The sequence below is a fragment of the Littorina saxatilis genome, linkage group LG2 (assembly GCF_037325665.1).
Source record: "Littorina saxatilis isolate snail1 linkage group LG2, US_GU_Lsax_2.0, whole genome shotgun sequence".
In the NCBI taxonomy this organism is placed as follows: Eukaryota; Metazoa; Mollusca; class Gastropoda; order Littorinimorpha; family Littorinidae; genus Littorina; species Littorina saxatilis.
Genome location: NC_090246.1, coordinates 92,524,255 through 92,544,203, shown reverse-complemented (window position 1 = coordinate 92,544,203; position 19,949 = coordinate 92,524,255). Strand labels below are relative to the sequence as shown.

General features: G+C 40.1%; 1 protein-coding gene across 1 annotated transcript; it reads left to right on the top strand.

Annotated features, from left to right (window-relative positions):
• Nucleotides 1-1,323: 1,323 nt before the first annotated feature.
• Nucleotides 1,324-13,598, top strand: LOC138960163 (uncharacterized). Its single transcript, XM_070331925.1, has 14 exons — nt 1,324-1,526; nt 2,792-3,076; nt 3,429-3,598; nt 3,934-4,060; nt 4,559-4,655; nt 5,144-5,461; nt 6,124-6,209; nt 6,566-6,684; nt 7,333-7,471; nt 8,720-8,820; nt 9,728-9,816; nt 10,092-10,583; nt 11,168-11,385; nt 12,325-13,598. The coding sequence occupies exons 1-14, from the start codon at nt 1,407-1,409 to the stop codon at nt 12,463-12,465; spliced, it is 2,502 nt and encodes an 833-aa protein (XP_070188026.1). The 5' UTR covers nt 1,324-1,406; the 3' UTR covers nt 12,466-13,598.
• Nucleotides 13,599-19,949: the final 6,351 nt, after the last annotated feature.

Below are 19,949 nucleotides of genomic sequence, written 5' to 3'. Positions count from 1 at the left end.
AACAAAGAAGAAGAAGGAGGTATGGCAGGCAAGTGGCACTAGTGGTGTGTATGTGAGATTTACATGTCCTGATGTTTCCAATTGCTAAATGTTCAGATATGATAAATAAATGTACAAGAAACAAAAAAAGGTTTAATATATTTGCTCCGTCTGTTTGTCTGCTTGGGTGGTTGACTTACCAAATGTGCGTACAAAGATTTCAAATATGTATACATGATACAGTGGAACCCCCCTTGTAAGACTCCCCCCCCCCCCCCCCCCCCCCCTGCAATTTAAGACTTCCTCCCTTTTAAGACCTTGCTTTTTCAGATTTTCTGTTCATAACCTTTGTAAATTTATCCCCAGTTTAAGACCCCTCTTTTTTAAGACCTGATTTTCTCAGATAGGTCTTAAAAAGGGGGTTCCACTGTACCTACAGAATCCTTTTACACAGACATTCACAGAGCGTGGTCATCATACACACACTCACACACACTCACAAACACACACAAGAAACGAAATCATTCCTCACAATCAGTGGCATGAAATACTCAAATTAATATTAAAGTTATAAAAGAATTTTTTCAAATACTTGTTTCTCACTCTCTTTCTCACTCACTCTCTCTCTCTCTCTCTCTCTCTCTCTCTCTCTCTCTCTCTCTCTCTCTCTCTCTCTCTCTCTGTTCCCCCCTCCCCTATACCCCTACCCCCAAACAACCCTGGCCCAGTGCCCTTTGAGCAACAGCCTTACCAACTATAGTGCTGACACACAATGACCCAGCGGGGGTATCTAAACCAACTCCATGACTACTTGACATCAACCCCCAGCTCTGGTGCCTTAGTGACCAGAAACGCAAACACGACAGCCACACCTCCTTTGCAGCGACCCTTTTTCCTTTAAAAAAAATTTCTTTTCTCTTTTTTAAAATCATCTTAAGTCGGAGTAACTCCTGGGAACATGCCCCTAATGGTTTAACCATTTTTCATCTTAGGTGGTTTGCGGGCCCTTTTATCTGTATTACACCAGAAATGGTAAGCGCAGAGTAAGAAGAAGTGATAGTAGATGTGCTGTTGCTGCACAATCATATACAAATATTAAATATTTGATTTTATCATGAAATGATAAATTGATATAATTATGTATATAGTACTTTTAAACACTGCATTTTCTTTATCATGATTTTATGCCATTGTTTTTTAAATTATTTAAGTATTCATTTAAAGCGTTGGTTAATTATTTAATAATACTTGGTGTTGTTCTTTATAGAATGAGATTACATGTATTATGCAGTCGCTTTTTTTCCTTCTTTTACTTTCGGATACTTACTTTTGCATTTCTAGTTTTGCCGATAACCAATATGGCTGCGCCCATGGAAAGGAAAAGTTGATGTGCCGCACCACAACTTTCTACCGGGAACGTCATCAGTATGTCGTCCTTCAGCGGAAATTTGTCACAATTTGTGTCAAAATCGAAGAAAGATAAAAGGCTGGAGTCCAAAAAGATGAAAGCTTTGGCATTATTAAAGCTTATCGAGTCGAACCATGATGTAAGTAGGCCTATGTCACTCAGTCAGACACAGATTTCGTAACACGCCAGTAAATACAGCACCCTATACTCACGTGGCATGTAAAATTAACTTCAGACTGACTTGTTTTTTCGCCAATTTCAAGCGGTACAATTATTTTGAGGGAGTAAATCATGGCAAGATCTTGCAATTGAAGCAGATTTGTGATGTAATTCGATCGATTATACCCCAAATTCGATTTATTCTAAAACGCACTGAGCGGTTACGTCCCTTGAATATGAACAGAAATATTTGCGTTGAAGCTAATTTCAAAGTCAAAATACCATTTATCATCATAAACTAGAATCCAAGTGGGGAGGAGGTGGGGATACATGGTCCAACATTCGATCAGCAGCACGGTGCGTTTTCGAATAAATCGAATTTGGGGGATAGTCACATGTATACATGTCACGGACTCACATGAGTATAGGTGCTGTATTTACTGGCGTACAGTAGATGCATCCAGCGTCTGCCACTATCTTCCACTTCCAGCGTGGCCAGCCATTGAACTACGATGTGATGCATTTGACTGGGCGTTGTTCTATCCTGTTGTTATGGTGGCATGTAGGAAAGCAATGAATTATGAAGGACCTCAACAAGTGAAGGAAATTGGTGGTGAAATTCACCCTAAAATTCAAAAACGTGCACCGAGTGGTAACGTCCCTTGAATGAGAATGGACAGATTTTGCAATGAAGCAAGTTTCTAAGTTAAAATACCATATTTTTTGTTCAACAAATTTGACCCCATATGAATGTAAAGTACCTAAGGTCGATTATCACAATATCAGTACTTTGGAAGGGAGGGGGATAGTCAGTGTGGAGTTGATACGAGATCAACAAGGCAGGTCTTCTGCGAAAACTGATTTCGTTACAGCAACACCTTTCTTCTCGTCAAAACAATAAAATGGATGATCCACACTCCTTGACTCCCTAAAGCAGTAAAGGTTTTTGTAAAAACTCCCCTGCCCACTCCCCCAATCGTGCATAAGCGAGAGAGAAATTGCAAATGAGGGTAGTTGCCCTGTACAGGGATTACCTCAAGAAAATTAAGAAGAAGAAAGATTTTTAAATGGTTGATACTGGTATATCATTGTGGACTAAATCCATGCAGTTAGTGAGTTACACTTGCAAGAACTTTTGAAAATTTAAAAAAGAAATAAGGAAGATGAACGAAAAACAAAACACATAACGCTGTAAACTTTTGTTTGGATGTTTGTTTTTTAAAACAACTCTGTGTACTTTTTCAGGTTGGGTCATTGTCAGAAAAGGCCAAGAAAGAGCCACCAGCCAAGAAAGCGCGGCTGGATGCTGGGCATTCTGAAAGCAGTGAGAAACAAGAGGCTAAGGACAGTTCCAGCTCCTGTTCAAGTGACAGTGATGACAATTCACTGGAAAAACCTCCAGCAAGTGCTGCTGTGACAGATGATGCTGAGTATGCTAAAGTACGACAAGTGTTGAGAGCTCAACAGAAGTGGGCCGAGTATGATGCTGCACATGGGAAAACTGAGCAGCAAACTAAAAAGGCCTTGAGGGTTAGTTTTGGTTTTCTGTTTGCACATTAATCATTTCTTAATGTCAGTGGAACTGAATTGAAAGTTTGTTCTTTTGGGGGAAAACGCCAACCTAGAATAAAATGAAACATTACACAATTTTATTCATTTTTACAGATTAAGAAAAGCAGTAATGGCACTATATTACATAACTCTCTGAAACAAAAAGTAGAAGTTAAAACAAATTTCATTCTTAGAAGTTAACAGAATGAAATTCTGAGAACAAATGTCCGGGTGTTTTTTAGCAAGACTGAATAAATAATGTTGTTTCAAATTACATGGATTCATTTTTTTGCTTTGAGTTAATGGCCCTGACAAATGTTGATTGTTTCAGAATGGACCAACATTCAGCCTGACACCAAGAAATCTACTGCCTTTTGCGAAACTGGAGGAAAATGAGGCCCCAGACAAACTGAAAGATAGCTTGCCCCCGCTATTTATAGCTGATCTTCAGCATCTGCTGTTGCTGGCACTGTTGCAGAAAATAAGCTTCTGGGCACCTAGGTAATTCTTTGTTATGTAGAAGAGTTAAACATTTCTGTTCTTTGTCAAACATGTTTGTGTGTGTGTGTGCACATGATGTTTAAGTATATGTGACAGCAGTTTCCATCATGAGACCTGTGACTAAACTGGGTTTTTTTTTAAACTTGACAGATGACAGATTTATAATCAACCAAAACATTAGTGAGATATTTCATAGCTGTCTAATTGTCTCGTTTCTTTCAAAATATAAGTAATAAAGGCAGGGGAGTTTATAAATTATGTTGATAAGGCTAATCACTTTTGAAGAAAGTAGAGTTGAAGTCATGGTAATAATTGGGATGTTTTTCTTTCCACAGGTGGTGTCGTCTTGTTCGGTCGGGGAAGCTGACATCTGTGGTGCTGGTTGTTCTGAAGGATGTCAGCATACAAGATTTTGAGGACAATCCTGACAGCTTTCCTTTCCTCAAGAATGGATTTAAACATGTGAGCAACCTTTTTTCACTTAGGTTCTGAGCCTGATGTTTTGAGCAAAGATCAAGACAGACCATTTTCTAGGCTCTAACTTAGACTCAAAGTCTAAGCTTCGACTCTTTTTGTTGTCACAGTAAAACCTCCGAATTGCAACCTTACAAATGTCCAGAAAAAAAATGGTGATAAAATAGAAGGCTCTTTATTGGGAACCACAAACTTTGCCCCACTTTGCGTGTACTCATATCACCATTCATTAAGACTGTCACCCGTCCTGTTTTTCATTTCCCTTTTGGTGTGACCTTGGCACAGTTTTCTGGGGTCAGCTCTCTCAGACATCAAGAAGGCCGACCTCAGCTAAAAATAACAGTCATTGATTGACCCAATGTGGTCAGACTCCCTGGCTTGTCAGTTGAGGCAGAATTCCATTGTTGAATGACAATTGCCATCACTGAGACACTCTTTTTTATATGTATCTTTTTGTCAAAGGATTACTGTCAATTTTTTTTTCAGCATGCGGAGATGGTGAGTCCAACACAGTACAGCAGTAGCTTTGACCAAGACATGTGTGCTGTTCCCCTGTCCATCTCACAGATGAAGAAATACACAAGTGAGTAGCTTTTGAATTATAGTGATGGGCGGGGGGGGGGTACCTTAGATTTTCTAGACACGGCAAGCAGAGGGGGGGGGGGGGGGGGGTAACAGCACAGGAACCGACCCAGATCAAAAGCTACAGGCCCGACACAAATTAGAAAATTAGAAAACAATTCTTTATTGAGGACAAAAACTGTGAAAAAGCTGACTACAGAAGGTTTTCTTTGCTTTCTTGATGGTCCTGTTTCTTTACTTTATTTAAGGCACTGTGTCTGCTTTAATCAAGCAGAATTATAACAGTTTCAGTTACATCCATGACACATTTAGTCGTAAATCATGAGAAACCTGATGACATACTTTTATTTCTTGCTGAAAGTAGTTTGGATTTATGTAGAATTTCAACTTTGAAACATACCATTTTAAGAGAATTCCCTGTTTTTTACAGTTAAGTAGTAATAAAGTAGTACTGTAACATGCCCTTTCATTGTTATTCTTGTTTTCCAGACAGAAAAGATGTGCGGGACAAAATTCTCAAACTCATTTCTAATACTCTTGAAAAATCCAGCACACAAGGGGAAAAGGAATACACTTCTGATGACAGCTCATGTTCAGAAGAACAGACTAGTTCATCACCAGAGATCATAAAACAGAGCTGTCCAGATGAGAAACAAAAGAATGGGGAGGAGGAGGAGGAAGCTGGAGGAAATGAGATGGAATCGCAGAAATTGCAAGAGAAAGAACAATTTCCCAGGACCAGTCTTCTGTTGAGCACACTACAGATGATGGAAGAGGGATACCCCATGCCTGTAGATGTCAAGAACAGTAAGCGTTACTCATCAGTTCATTCTCTGTGGGTTGTTTTTGATTTACACTTGACAATCTATCCTCCTCACCACATTCTTGGACACCTCACCCAACTGTTTAGCAATTTTCGAAAGCTCCAAGCACAGAGATTTATCGCAGGCTTCAGCAAGGAGATTGGAACTTCCAATATGCCAGAAGTCCCCAAAAGAATAGCTTTCTATATGTGTGCACCACTTCCGTTTGCCCCATTTTTAGCTGAACTGAAGGGTTGGCATATTGCAGATGTTTCTTTTGATTTTACCTGATCACAGGATAAACCGGCACGGTTGGCCTAGTGATAAGGCGTCCGCCCCGTGATCGAGGTCGTGGGTTCGAACCCCGGCCGGGTCATACCTAAGACTTTAAAATTGGCAATCTAGTGGCTGCTCCGCCTGGTGTCTGGCATTATGGGGTTAGTGCTCGGACTGGTTGGTCCGGTGTCAGAATAATGTGACTGGGTGAGACACGAAGCCTGTGCTGCGACTTCTGTCTTGTGTGTGGCGCACGTTATATGTCAAGCAGCACCGCCCTGATATGGCTCTTCGTGGTCGGCTGGGCGTTAAGCAAACAAACAAACAAACAAAAACTCACAGGATAAAGAATGTGCGGGTTATAAATCTTTCTGTTGGTACTTGTTGCAGAACGTTACTCAGATTATTCATTCAGCAACGAGAGGTACACGCCACCGAGTCTGACCAGCCCAATGTTTGCTGTGGATTGTGAAATGGTATGCACTTTTAAATCTTTGTAAACTTTGTTGTGTTTTGTGTACATGTAAAAATTTATTTTTTCCTCTTTTTTTTTTTTTATCAATTTTTTTTGGTTTTCAGATTAATTGTGTCTTGCTCAATCGGTTTATGATGTCATTGATGTCACTGTCAGAAATTCCTTTGATTTTGGTTTATGATTAATATCTTACTGAGCTCCGTTGAGCTAATGATATTAAGAAAGTCACACTAAAACTGCAGCGCACATGTGTCAGGCACATCAGGTAATCAACGTTTGCAGTATGTTGCTGTTGTTATCTAGAGGAATAGGTCTCGTTTAAAACACTCATTCTCTTTGTCTGTGTTTTGTCTTCAGTGTCAAACCAAGGAAAGAGAAGCTGAGCTGACCAGGGTGTCAGTTGTTGATGAAAGGAGGGTAGTTGTGTACGATCAACTGGTGAAACCTTACAATAAAATCACCAACTACTTAACCAGGTAGGGTACATTTCAGAATAACTGAGTGAAATTCAAACGGAAAAAAATATGAGGATGAAAGTTGTTTGTTCATTCTCTAAGGTGCCAGGAGACTGGTTCTGCGTAACTCTCACTCTATTACACAAAATGTTGTATGCAGTTAGATTGCTTACTTCCCTTTGTTTATCAAACCTGAAATTCAAACATGCAAGGGGCAGCAAAAAACGTTTTCAGTAATGGTTGTTTTGATATAGTGACTGTTAGTGTTAAACTAAAGAGGTTTGTTTTGGATGGATCATTGTTTTGAGAAATGTAGTTTTCAGTAATGGTTGTTTTGATATAGTGACTGTTAGTGTTAAACTAAAGAGGTTTGTTTTGGATGGATCATTGTTTTGAGAAATGTAGTTTTCAGTGTGGCTGTAAGTATGAGTGGTTAGATGCATGCATGTGTGGTTGTGTGTGAATGACCCTCCATCTGTTTGTGTGTCTTTGTGAGAAGATTGGAGTTTCTGCATTCTCGTTTCTTTCTTTTTTTTAAATGTTGAAAACGTTTGTGAAAGGAGTTGTGATATTAGTATTGCTTTTCTTCTTTATGGTTTCATTTATTCAGGTGTGTGTAGCTGTTGTGTTAACAAGGGTTCAGCTATAACGCATGAAGTCTCTGCGCAGGTTCAGCGGAATGACAGAGGAACTCTTGGAACCAGTGACAAAGCGTCTGGAAGATGTACGGAAAGAAATCAGCGACCTCCTCCCCCCAGACGCCATCCTGTGTGGCCAGTCACTCTGGAATGATCTCAACGCTCTCAAGGTATGTTGTGCAAGGAGAGAGGGGGTGGGGAGATTAGTTGTACGATTTTTAAGTCAATTCATAGAATGCTGTAACTCACTAACTGTAAAGTATAAGTCACTTTGCTCAGTCTTTGGACTTGAACAATGTTGTGTTGATAAATGTTGGGTAGAGATTTTTCCATTTCTGAGGAAGAAAAAACAAATTGAAATACAAGTGCCATCTCTGATGCATCAGTGATGAGAATTCCAAAGAAAATGTCATTTGACTGTTGAAGAATGGGCTCATGGTGTGCCAATTCTTGTAAGACCCCCCCTTTTAAGACCCCCCTTTTAAGACCCCCCCAATATAAGACTTCCTCCTCCTCTTTAAGACACTCCTTTCTCAGATGTTCTGTTCTTAGCCTCTGTAATTTTACCTCCATTTTAAGACTCCCAACCTTTTAAGACCTGATTTTGTTAGAATTGTTAAGGTTGTAACAGGAGGATATTCTTTATCTGTGAAATATAAGTCACTTGGCTTATTGTTTGGAGTTGAACAAAGTTGTTCAGATAAATGTTGGGTAGAGATTTATCCATTTCTGTGGGGGGGGGGTAAAAATTGAAATGCAAGTGCTGTCATTGATGTATTAGGGCACGCATTTCAATTTTTCTTCCCCACAGAAATGAAAAAATCTCTACCCAACATTTATCTCAACATATTGTACTTTCCAGATGAGAATTGCGAAGAAAATGTGATTTGTACAGGTATGTTGAAGAATGGGCTCATGGCGTGCTTAATACACATGTAATGCTTTCTAGAATTGACATACCAACTTACTTACTTGGTCTTTTGCCCCCAGCGGAGCCTGGGCCATTGAGTCTGACAACGTTTCTCCATCGCACTTGACATGCCTATAAAATATTAGTCAAGCAACTGTGATTATATTTCTATTCCGGGGCCCGGGTAGCTCAGGTGGTAGAGCACTGGACTTGTGATCGAGAGGTCGCTGGTTCGAATCCGGGCCGGGACGGACACGGGTCAACTTTATGTGCAGACCCAGAGACGGTATCCATCTCCCACCCCCGTGTCACCACAATGGCACGTTAAAGATCTTGGTCATTCTGCCATAAGTGCAGGTGGCTGAATACACCTAAACACGCAGACGCCTGGGTAGCGCGACTCCGTTGCTGCTAGCTTTCCACTGGGAGGAAGCGACCCGAATTTCCCAGCGATGGGACAATAAAGTAATGAAAAATGAAAAAAAATGAAAAAAAATTTCAATTTCAGCTCTTCCATCCCTATGTGATAGACACATCTGTTGTCTTCAACCAGTCAGGGGATAAGAAGGTCAAGTGTGGCCTCAGGAGACTTACCTACAACTTTCTTGGGTATGGATTTCAGTGTCTGCTTTGTGTTCTTTTACCATGCAATTGTTATATGAAGTCTTATATCGCGCGCGTATCTCCAGACTCGGACTCGAGGCGCAGGGATCTATTTATGCCGTGTGAGATGGAATGTTTTACACAATACATCACGCATTCACATCGACCAGCAGATCGCAGCCATTTCGGCGCATATCCTACTTTTCACGGCCTATTATTCCAAGTCACACAGGTATTTTGGTGCCTATACAATTTTGCCAGGAAAGACCCTTTTGTCAATCGTGGGATCTTTAACGTGCACACCCCAATGTAGTGTTCACCGTTCTTGACTTTTCTCGGTGTTGATTATCTCACAGTAAGTGATCTGCTGATGTCATTTTGAGACATTGCATGACGCAGTATTGGTGGAATTACCTTGTTAATTTTTGTATCATTTCTCTTGAACATAAATGAACTAATAAGGCAACACTGCTCTAAAAGTCTTTTTTTTAAGCCAGTTTATAAAGGTAAAAGGATTTCCTGTGTTGGCATCAGATAAGTTAAAAAATAATGATTTTAAAACCACTTATTCTATTGAGGTTGATGAGCTAAAATGCAAAGACCATAACATGACTGCAGTCACAGAAAGATGCAATCCTGTAAATTTGAAAACTTACTTTCGCTTTCATGTGCAATATTTTCATTGGTAAATGTGACTATTCCTAGACCTCCCAAGTATAGTCAGAATTCTGAGAATTTGATAAGCATTTTGGCGGGTGGGTGCTGGAAGAAAACAAGGGTCTAAATACAATTTTAAAAAAAAGGTAACAGTCAGTGCATGGTAGTGGTGGCTCCGGAAGAATTTAAGGCAGAGTTCTCATACCGTATTTGCACCCATGCATTTTGTGAACTTGATGATGAAGTCTGTTTTCAGGCGCGCCATCCAGGGCTCAGAGAAAGGCCACTGTTCCATTGAGGACGCCAAGGCAACCATGGACCTTGCCAAACTCAAACTCAGGAAGAGTGAGTAGTTCAATTAAATTCATTCAGAGGTTTTTTTTCCTTCTTTTGGTTTGATTTTTTTCCAAGAGTTTCAGACACGCTCATACTGTTTTCGAAATACTTTTGATGGAGCTACTATCAAACTTTTTTTTATTACAATTTTGTTGTTCTTAAAAGAAAGTCAACATGTTCAACAGCATATGAACATAAGTTCATTGGCTGTTTGTTTTAGCGGAGTGTCTTCTGAGCTGCTAATGTGAGGTACGTGTATTACATACTTCTTACATTTCTTCCAGATATTGAGTTTGGTGATGCCATGCTTGGAGGCGTGTACTTTCCAGACATCAAGACCTACTTCAACAACCCGTCTCAGGCGCAGAACGTGGATGAAACTTTTTCCTCTCACGCCCTGCTCACAGACTTTGAAACATTTCCACCCTCCGATGTTTTAACAACATCAGAACAACAACCGCAGTGTGACCAGAAGCCTGAACCCTGCATGAACAGTGCACCCACAGAAGACAGTGAACACAGTACGGTGAATGGAAGAGACAGACTTTCTCTTGAAACAAATTCAGTCGGTGGAGACGGGCTAGGAGTGAATGGAGGGACAGTAAGACAAGAGAAAGGGCTCGAAGAAGGGGGAGATTGTGGACAGAGGAAAACCAGCAAAGAACAAGAAGTTGGTGGAGAAAAAGACATGCACCAGAGAGAAGTGTTCTTTCAACAGGAGGGCAGCACCATGATGTTCAGCCTCTTTGAAGTACTGGCAGACAACAAAAAATCAAGTAAGTTTCATAGTCTTGACCTTTTGTAGTAGATTTGAATTATCTATCTTATTACTTTACAAAAGTGCAAGTAAGTTTCCTAGTCTTGAGCTTTTGTAATAAATATGAAATTCTATCTCAAACAAGTGATTAAGAGAAAGGATCTTTCCGAATTGATCATTGTGAAATTATTTTACATTGCAGCTGAGGTCTGGGTGCTTAATCACATGACAAATAAAAGCTGTGGATGTAATTGTTTTATCATTTTATTTCAAGTCCACTAAAATGAAATTTGGAAACTGCCCTTAGTAGTGAGGGAAATGTAGTGTGGGGAGCTGAGTAACCCATAAGCCTGTCCCTAACTAGGCCAAGTCGATTACACCAAGTATATTTCGCCAAGCTGGCCACATGAAGATTTAGCACTGAGTTTTCGGTAAAAAGACTTTGCGAAGTCGACTTGAGGCTTAATTAAGGACCGCCTTTCTGAAGAGACAAATCAGGGTGAAGTTACCTGGGGATTACTTTAATCTTCTATCAGAGAGAGTTTGATAGAAAAGGTGTCCTGTCAGTGACAGTGTAAAACAGAATCTTGCTTTGTTTCACAGGTGGCCTCGTTGGACACGAGGACTTTGTCAACAAGTTCCAGTCACGGCCCAAGCTGGAGTGTGTGAATGCAGAAGATGACTGTGATGCTTGCACCAAGGCGCTGACCAGCAGCCGAGAGAAAGACTTTACCTGGTTGGAGCTGAGAGCATTTGCTGACTTTCTGCCTTCCAAGGGAAGCTGTTCTGGGGATGACCCCTGTCAGTCAGAAAAAAGAAAGGTAGGGGTGATTTAGTCTTTTAACCGTCACTTGAATGCAAGGTGTAGAACTAAACTTGAAGCAAACATTCAAGGTCGGTTAACTGTACTGTATGCTGTTGATATTTAAACTATTTGTGTGGAAAGTAAGATGCAGCAAGTGTGTTGGTTTAACAGTAGCTGTATGCACACTGTTCTAAGTCTATTCGTTGATGACACAACCATTTGTCGAGGGGATATGGCCCTTCGTGGTCGGCTGGGCGTTAAGCAAACAAACAAAAAATTTGTCGAGGGTAGCGTAGGCACCCGGTCTGCTCCCCGCCTAAAAAAGGCCAGTGCCGTTCCGTCTTCGAGGGACTGCGTGGGTTTCATTTCGGAGTTTTCCTTCTCCTAGACGAGTTTCCTTCCATGGATGATGAGCCTCCTCTACCCTCGTTTTGAATTCAGAATGGTCTTCTCTTAGGATAGCTGCCTGCCAGGGTTGACGAGCCTATCCTGCCCGGCTATTTGACCCATAGCTGGAGGTTGGTTCGTGGGCACCTGGGCGTTTCCACACACCGGTGGGCCCGCATGGGCCGCACGTCTAGGGGCCAACCTCCTCCGAGTCCTTGTAGTCTAGCTTGTGGAGAGGTTATTGTACTGGCAGGAGAGACTGACGCATTCTGCTCTCTTTTCGCATTGTCCTAAAAAGGACAGACGGTGCTAGCCAGCGGTGAGGGCTGAAAGCGAGAAGTGACAAGCACAAGACACTTCGCCAACACACTAGACACGTCACACAACCGTTTGGCAGGCTAAGTCTATTACTTTCACAGTATTCTCAAGCACAAAAAGGCCAGTCAAAAATCACAGAGTGGGCCTTCTTTTGTTTTTATGTTCATGTGTTTGTTTGTGTTTTGTGCTGCAGACAAAAACTGACAGTGAAGCAGTAATTTTGATTCACATGATTTGCATTCTTTTTCAGCTCACGTTCTTTCAACTTGATGAGCAGGTGCGTCAGTTTGTGGCAAAACTGCAAGAAAGGAGTCTGGTCACCGTGGTGATGACAGGACGCTACTCTGAAGGACAACATTTGAATGCGGCCACGTTTGTGAAAATAACTTAAGTGTTCAGCCTTGTTTCCTGTGTGTCTATGGTGCAGAACCAGAGTCAAACATGATGACAGAAAAGTGTAAGGTATCTGTGACCTTGTTAGGCTGCAGAAAGTGTGTAAGAAAGTTGCCAATGAAAGACTGCCCTTCTTTTTTACTTGGTCAAAGAATATTGCTGAACCCTCAAGACGTACACAAATTCAAGTTGGGACCAGTGGCTGTCTTGCGTAATTTTCAGGGGACAGAAATAATGTGTAGTGAAAGTTGATCTTTACGCTATGTTGAAGAATTTGATGTCAATAGATTTCTTGACTCAAGCAGAGAAAAGTAGGAATGGTTAACATCAGGGAAGTCTTGATTTAGGGAAATATGTGTTTCGTTTAAGCCCTGTCCAGACTTGGCCGCCGTTTTACGCTCTATGCGCCGCAGGCCGTTTTGTGCGTCGCGCGGGATTTGCCGAGTGGCCACACATCGACGATTCTTTTCACAACGCGGTATCAGTGCAGCGGGTCACCTGACAAGAAGGTTCAGTTGAATTCGACTGCCGCGCCGCGAGCAGCTGACGTCATCGCTCTGGTTTGCTCTGATTGGTCAAATTTCCGTCGTTCTATGCCTGTGTCATAGAAATTAGAACACGCGCTATTCTTCTGCAAATAACGCTTCGCGATCATTGCACGACGCGGTGCGCCCAACGGGGCCGTTTTGAGCATAAGTCAAATGTGGACAGGGTCGGCCGGGAGTGTCTGGACGGGCCTTTAAGGATGCAGTCGTCTCTGCACTGCTCAGGTCCTTATTATGCATTTTATTGAAACTTGAGCATTTGGTGATTGTACATGTACCATCTTTTTGCTAAAAGGACATGTGTCAACATTTTTGAAAGGGTATAAGAGTGCATAAATGAGTAAGCATAACAGTATGTAAATATGAGAGAAAGAAAGTGAGGGACAGTGTTTTTGTGAGTGGTACATATGTTATTATGTTACATCACAGAAACAAGTGTTTCCAATACCTTTGGTGACAGAGAGGAATATCAAATGAGTAAAACAGTCACAAATCAAAACCAAGTCTGATACTGTGTTATATTATATTGCATTTGTAAGTTATTCCAATGGTGAACATATGCCTTCTTTGTTGCATTTCCATGCGACATATCACTGAACTAGATTAATACCCGCTTCGCCGGGTACGGCTGCGCCGGGTAGAAGTCGACGCACCGCACGGAGGAAGGGAGATAAACGCGGCTGAAAACACTGGAGAAGATAAGGAAGAGTTACTGGGAATGGATCCAGAGAAAAATCAAAATCGGTTCAGCGCTGCGCGCTGAGAGCACGTGTTGAAATATCTCATCGATGAGGTTGTGTCCGGGGTGTAGCTGAATACGGTCTCCAAATTTGAAAAAGATCCACCGAGAACTTTGGCCGTGCATCGCGGACACACACACTCACACACACACATACATAAGTCGTATATATATATAGATAGATATTGGTACCTAGTACCTGTACTGAAGATGAATGCATAGTGAGGATGCATAGTTTACATGCGTTCACAAAAGAAACACGAACAAAGAAGCAATAACAGCAACACATTTAATGATGTCATTAACGATCACATAAGAACAACTGTAAACAAGCATCAAGTACAAACAAAATCACCAGACCTAATTTCAATATGATCTATGTTTACGTGGTATGGAAAAAACCAGTATTTTCTACAAATTTGTTCCAAAAAATACCAAGTTGTATCTACAGCTAAAACAAGAGTTATCCTTTTAACAAAGCAAATGTTATTGTTTGAGTCACCTTTTGGCACTGAGTGAAAACTTTAAAGCCACGCAGTCTCTAATGCCCAGTTTAGGCAGGTTGATATTAGAGAGTCGCCCATGCCATTGCAGCTGTAATAAACAAACAACGATTCAAGAATTAGTTTTGCTTGCCGAGACTGAACGTTTCAAATACTGAATTTTTTTGGGTGATCTTACTTTCAGATAGTACAATGGTGAAGTCTGTCCGGGTGGCTAGCGGAGGACGTTTTCATTTATATTTTTTTTTAAATCAAATCAAAGCTACTTTTATATAGTGCTAGCGGAGGACGTTTTTATTTTTATTTTTTTAAAAATCAAATCAAAGCAACTTTTATATAGTGCTTAAGAAGACAAGTTTTTCAGGGCGATTAGTACTATTTTGTGTTAAAAGGGTTAAGTGCTATCCCTAATCATTTTTGCTCTAACCTCGTACATTTTTGAGTGATGTGACCAAAAATGGATACATTTCAAACCCGAACCAGCCTCAGTAACGCACCCCACTGACCTTTCTACTGTGCAGGGTGCATGTTTTTGTCACACCATTCAAGTTCCGTTTCACTGCATTCCTCTTGTCAGGCTCTGTCCTATGAGCGTGACAGTATTGAGAAGCTCGAGAGTTTAAACGAATAGAGCGTGGGGCTCTTTTTAGGTAATAATTTGAGCGTGTTTCCTCTTGATTTGCGAAAATGTACGTGTACAGGGCTCACACTGCGAAAGCTGAAAACAAGCCATTTTAACACAAGACGGTACAACTACTAATCATTCTGAACAACATTTCTTTTTGATCACTTTATAAAAGTTTCCTAGATTTTTTAAAAATAATTAAAAACATCCTCCGCTAGCCACCCGGACAGACTATATCTGATGCCTCTGTGAGTCGTCTCTCATGAAGACACCTAAATTTAGGATGCCTTTTGTTATCCCATTCGTTGTCTTGACCACACCATACCTGTCATGAAAGGCCACCTGCAATGTCGGGACATTGACAATGTAGGCTGGTCCCAAGGGAGTCCTTTCATTGCAGGTAGGTGCATTGTACTCTAGTATAAACTACACAATGCTTGGGGTAAATAACTGACATTTTTATTTGCCAGCATCAATATTGAGGTTGTACACTACATTGGGGTGTGCACGTTAAAGATCCCACGATTGACAAAAGGGTCTTTCCTGGCAAAATTGTATTGGCATAGATAAAAAATGTCCACCAAAATACCCGTGTGACTTGGAATAATAGGCCGTGAAAAGTAGGATATGCGCCGAAATGGCTGCGATCTGCTGGTCGATGTGAATGCGTGATGTATTGTGTAAAAAATTCCATCTCACACTGCATAAATAGATCCCTGCGCCTTGAGTTGTCTGGAGATACGCGCGCGATATAAGACTTCATAATAATAATAATAATATAACTTGGAAAAAGCTCTGACCATATAAGTCTATTAAAGACTGCAATAGCTTGGGTGACCCTCTGAGATACACTGGCCCAGAACAGAAATATGTTATACTCTTTAAATATAAAGTTATGTGCATAATAAAACGGGCAAGAAAGAGTTCGACTCTATATAGGGTGTAATTTAATCAAATGCTAGAGGTGGATTTTTTTTTTTTAAGTTTCACTTTCAGTTTTACAAATATGTAGTTTTCTATGATCCACCTATTTGTCTTTCAATTTTTGAAGTATTAATGTTTTTATTGTGCAAATATGAAGCCAAGGTTTTATTATGTAGCATTAATTAATCCATGCAAATTTAATTTAGATGGAAAAACTTTCAAAGAGTAGAGAAAGTCACATTTTGATTTTAAACAAGAATAGTTCTTCAAAGCTGCCATTTGGATTGTACTGCACTAATTAGAAAACAAGCCATTCTAATGGATTTACATACAAGAGAGAGAGAGAGATAAAAAGTATACTTCTGTTTTGCATCATATTGCACATTAGAGAGATGATGTCATATGATAGAGCAAAAGTAACACACGTCATTCACAAATCTACATTCAACGGTCAAAACTATCAGTATTTAGCCATTCATGTTAACATCTCTTTTGCAGTCTTACTCTTTGAGATGATGGAAATAACAAAGCACAACATTTATCCTGCATTCCAAGTGTGACTGAACCTCGCTTTAAGAAATGGCTATGGATGACCACCCATGGACTTTGTAGGGATTTTCCTTCTTGTATAATAAGAAATGTACGTGTTTCAACGGAAGAGACCCTGTAGTTCCCTGCAACTTTTACCACTCACTAATATCGAACGCAGAAGAAGAAGAAGACAACTTACCCATCTAGATTCCTACTGCACCTAACAGTTTGTATGACCACAAATATATGTACTTCTTAATCATTTAATCCAATGTATGAAGTAACAAGAGAGATTAACTGCAGGTAAATGGTAACTTCACTATCTGTCACCAACAAAACACTGGAACATAATAATATTCTGACAACAGAAACACTGCAGAATTGAGGTCTTCTGCTTCATGCATATCCTGTATATGCTTGGATTTACACTTTCTTTCTTTCTTTCTTTATTTGGTGTTTAACGTCGTTTTCAGCCATTCAAGGTTATATCGCGACGGAGGGAAGGGGGAGATGGGATAGAGCCACTTGTTAATTGTTTCTTGTTCACAAAAGCACTAATCAAAAAATTGCTCCAGGGGCTTGCAACGTAGTACAATATATGACCTTACTGGGAGAATGCAAGTTTCCAGTACAAAGGACTTAACATTTCTTACATACTGCTTGACTAAAATCTTTACAAACATTGACTATATTCTATACAAGAAACACTTAACAAGGGTAAAAGGAGAAACAGAACCTGTTAGTCGCCTCTTACGACATGCTGGTTAGCATCGGGTAAATTCTTTCTCGTCCCAACCAATATGGGACTCCCCCTAACCCGCGGGGGGTCTTTACACTTCCATTTGCACACAAAACCACAGTAACTCACTACACATCACATGTACACAATCAAGTGCAAACAAGATCACAGAATACAACAGAAAAGACATGTACATGTTTGTCATGTAGCAGAAAACGACCAGGAATTTAAGTTCCCAGTGTCTGACATATATTTATTGTATCATAACACTATCATCCACTTCAAGTCACTGAACATGAGTTGCCTGTTTGTGCCTGCCATTGAGCGACTTGCCTGCTTTCAAACTACAGTGGTACCTGAGACTAAAGGACACCCTTAGGACTAGCCAACAGTGTCCCTACATTGCAGGTGGCCTGTCATGACAGGTAGATTTTGGTACAGATAATAGAAAAAGGGACAAGGTGTCCTTTAAAGGGAGGTGTCCTGTACCACTGTACACAACATAAATCTACCATTATAATTTATGTTTGTTGCAATATGTTTTCACGTTAAGTAACTTCACACAGTGTGCATAAAATAAATGTCGTGTTAATTTCTGGCACAGCATTACGATGTATCTTAATGCAGATGTGCAGCATGACCGAATTACAGAATTACAGAAAAGACTTGTTTGTTCAAAGTAACAAATGACGAAACAAAACACTGGAATGATTCATGGGTTACATGTCCATTCAAACGAGTCAAATTCAATGTGGTATGTACAGACACCATTCATACAATTTAAAGAATGGATTTAATTAATGAACTTTAAAAAAAAACTTCTCATGGACCAGCCAATATAAACTTTCACTTACTCTGACTAAAAACTAAAAACATTGACCACAGCACACATTAATTTTTCATGCTCCCAGTGATACTATGATGGATCTCAATTCAGGATCAGAAATATGATGCACACTTTTACTGCCATTTTTTTCCCACTGTATAAAAATCCTTCCTGCTTAACGTAAAAAGCATTTTAACTCATATAGATTATACCATTGAAGGTCATCTGATTGAATGAAACGAGAGAGAAGAATTTGACATGTTGCTACGAAGATGGCGAAGCAGAAGTATGCTGAAATCTGTTCATGTTCCAATACTTTCACTCACAGAAAGCTGGCCTGTACAAAAACGGAGCATCACAACTTTAACAAATGCATACAGTAGCTCTGCCACTGTGGTTTTACGTGTCTTTTCATCTTTGGGACTGGTATCTGAGATAATAAGTAAAACTGGAGGATTTGATCAATAAACAAACAAGCAGACAAACAAACGAATTAAAACAGATCTGGACATGTTCATCATTAGAACAGAATTAATCTATTAGCAGAAACCTACACTCCTTTACATCTCAAGAGAATCAGATGGTCTACTATTTTGATTTGAGACAGTACAAGTGACTGGCTAATAAGTACACTGCGACACTCGGACTCTATATATGCTTTGCGATGCTCTTGTGTATTTTAACCCTTTGCCTTCCACACAGAATCATGCCATCTTTGCAACTCCCATAGGATTTAATTGAATGATCTAACAAAGCAAGGCTCGTTCTTATCTGCTCGTTATGTTGTCTCTCGACACTATACGGGGAAAGTGATTTTGTAAATGATTTATGTGGCCGTTGTGGGATCTGCATGAGGATTATGTAGCGGGCGATTTTGGGAGCTCTGGGAAGCATTGGGCTAAGGAAGCATTCGTTGTCTATTTGACATCTGATTGACAAGGATACTTGATAGAACAGAGAGAAGATACTAATTTATTGGTTACCACAGGCACTATAGAAAGTAAAAATGTATTTATTGCATTAATCAATCCTGACAATATGAAGTGTTTCTGACTAAAACATCAATGTCCATACTACACTGTACTCCTCAAGCAATGAAATGCCATTATATGATAAATAACAAAAACAGAAGTTTTAAAGACATGGACATATATGCAAGACTAGTCAACATTTGAACAAATGCGGTCTTTCAAACAAAACAAGGCCAAATCTTGCAATAAATGAGTATAATGCTCTACTCCTTCTTTGCCTCCTCTCCCTCTCCTTCTCCTATACCCATCCCCTCCCCCCCCCCCCCCCCTGTATATACATGTACCTCCCTTTCCATCCCCCCCACACACACACACACGCATCATGAACACATTATAATTTCATGCACAGAATTGGAAACAAATCACCATGAAACAACAAAGATTTCTAGGATCAACATCAGCGTGAATGAATCATTGCACATCGCCATATCACAACCACACAGTGATACGCCACATTTGGAATTCATAAACAGAAACATAAATGACATACAATCAAAAATGTACACCAAAACAATTCATGAGTCCACATCCTTCAAATATGGACTTCTTATGTACATGTAAACATATCCTCGACGTAACACAGAAAAAAGTTATCTTCTCTTCTTCACTCTCTTGCTGAAAGAAAATCTTAAAAAGAAGTGAGGTATAACATACTCTAATGACAATCACAGATCGTAAGATACATAATACTCTGCTAACTTCGTTTTTACAGAATAGGATAGGAGTTGGATCACAATCACTGCCTACAAGTTACAACAGAAAAACGAAATGTATTCATGAAAAGGTGTCTTTTTTGCATCCCTGTCCCTGACAATACCTTTGATCACAAGACGGCCAAGCAATTACGGGTCATTAAGTACAGTTCATGTTGAAGGTCAACAAAATAGGTCAAGGACGACAGCTCCCTGAACCAAAGTGAGCTAACAATCTGAATAAAAGTCTTCACTGAAGGATAAACTTCCACCACTACCCTTAAAAAAAGGAATACATCAACCCCTTCACTGCCCACCCCGTATGTA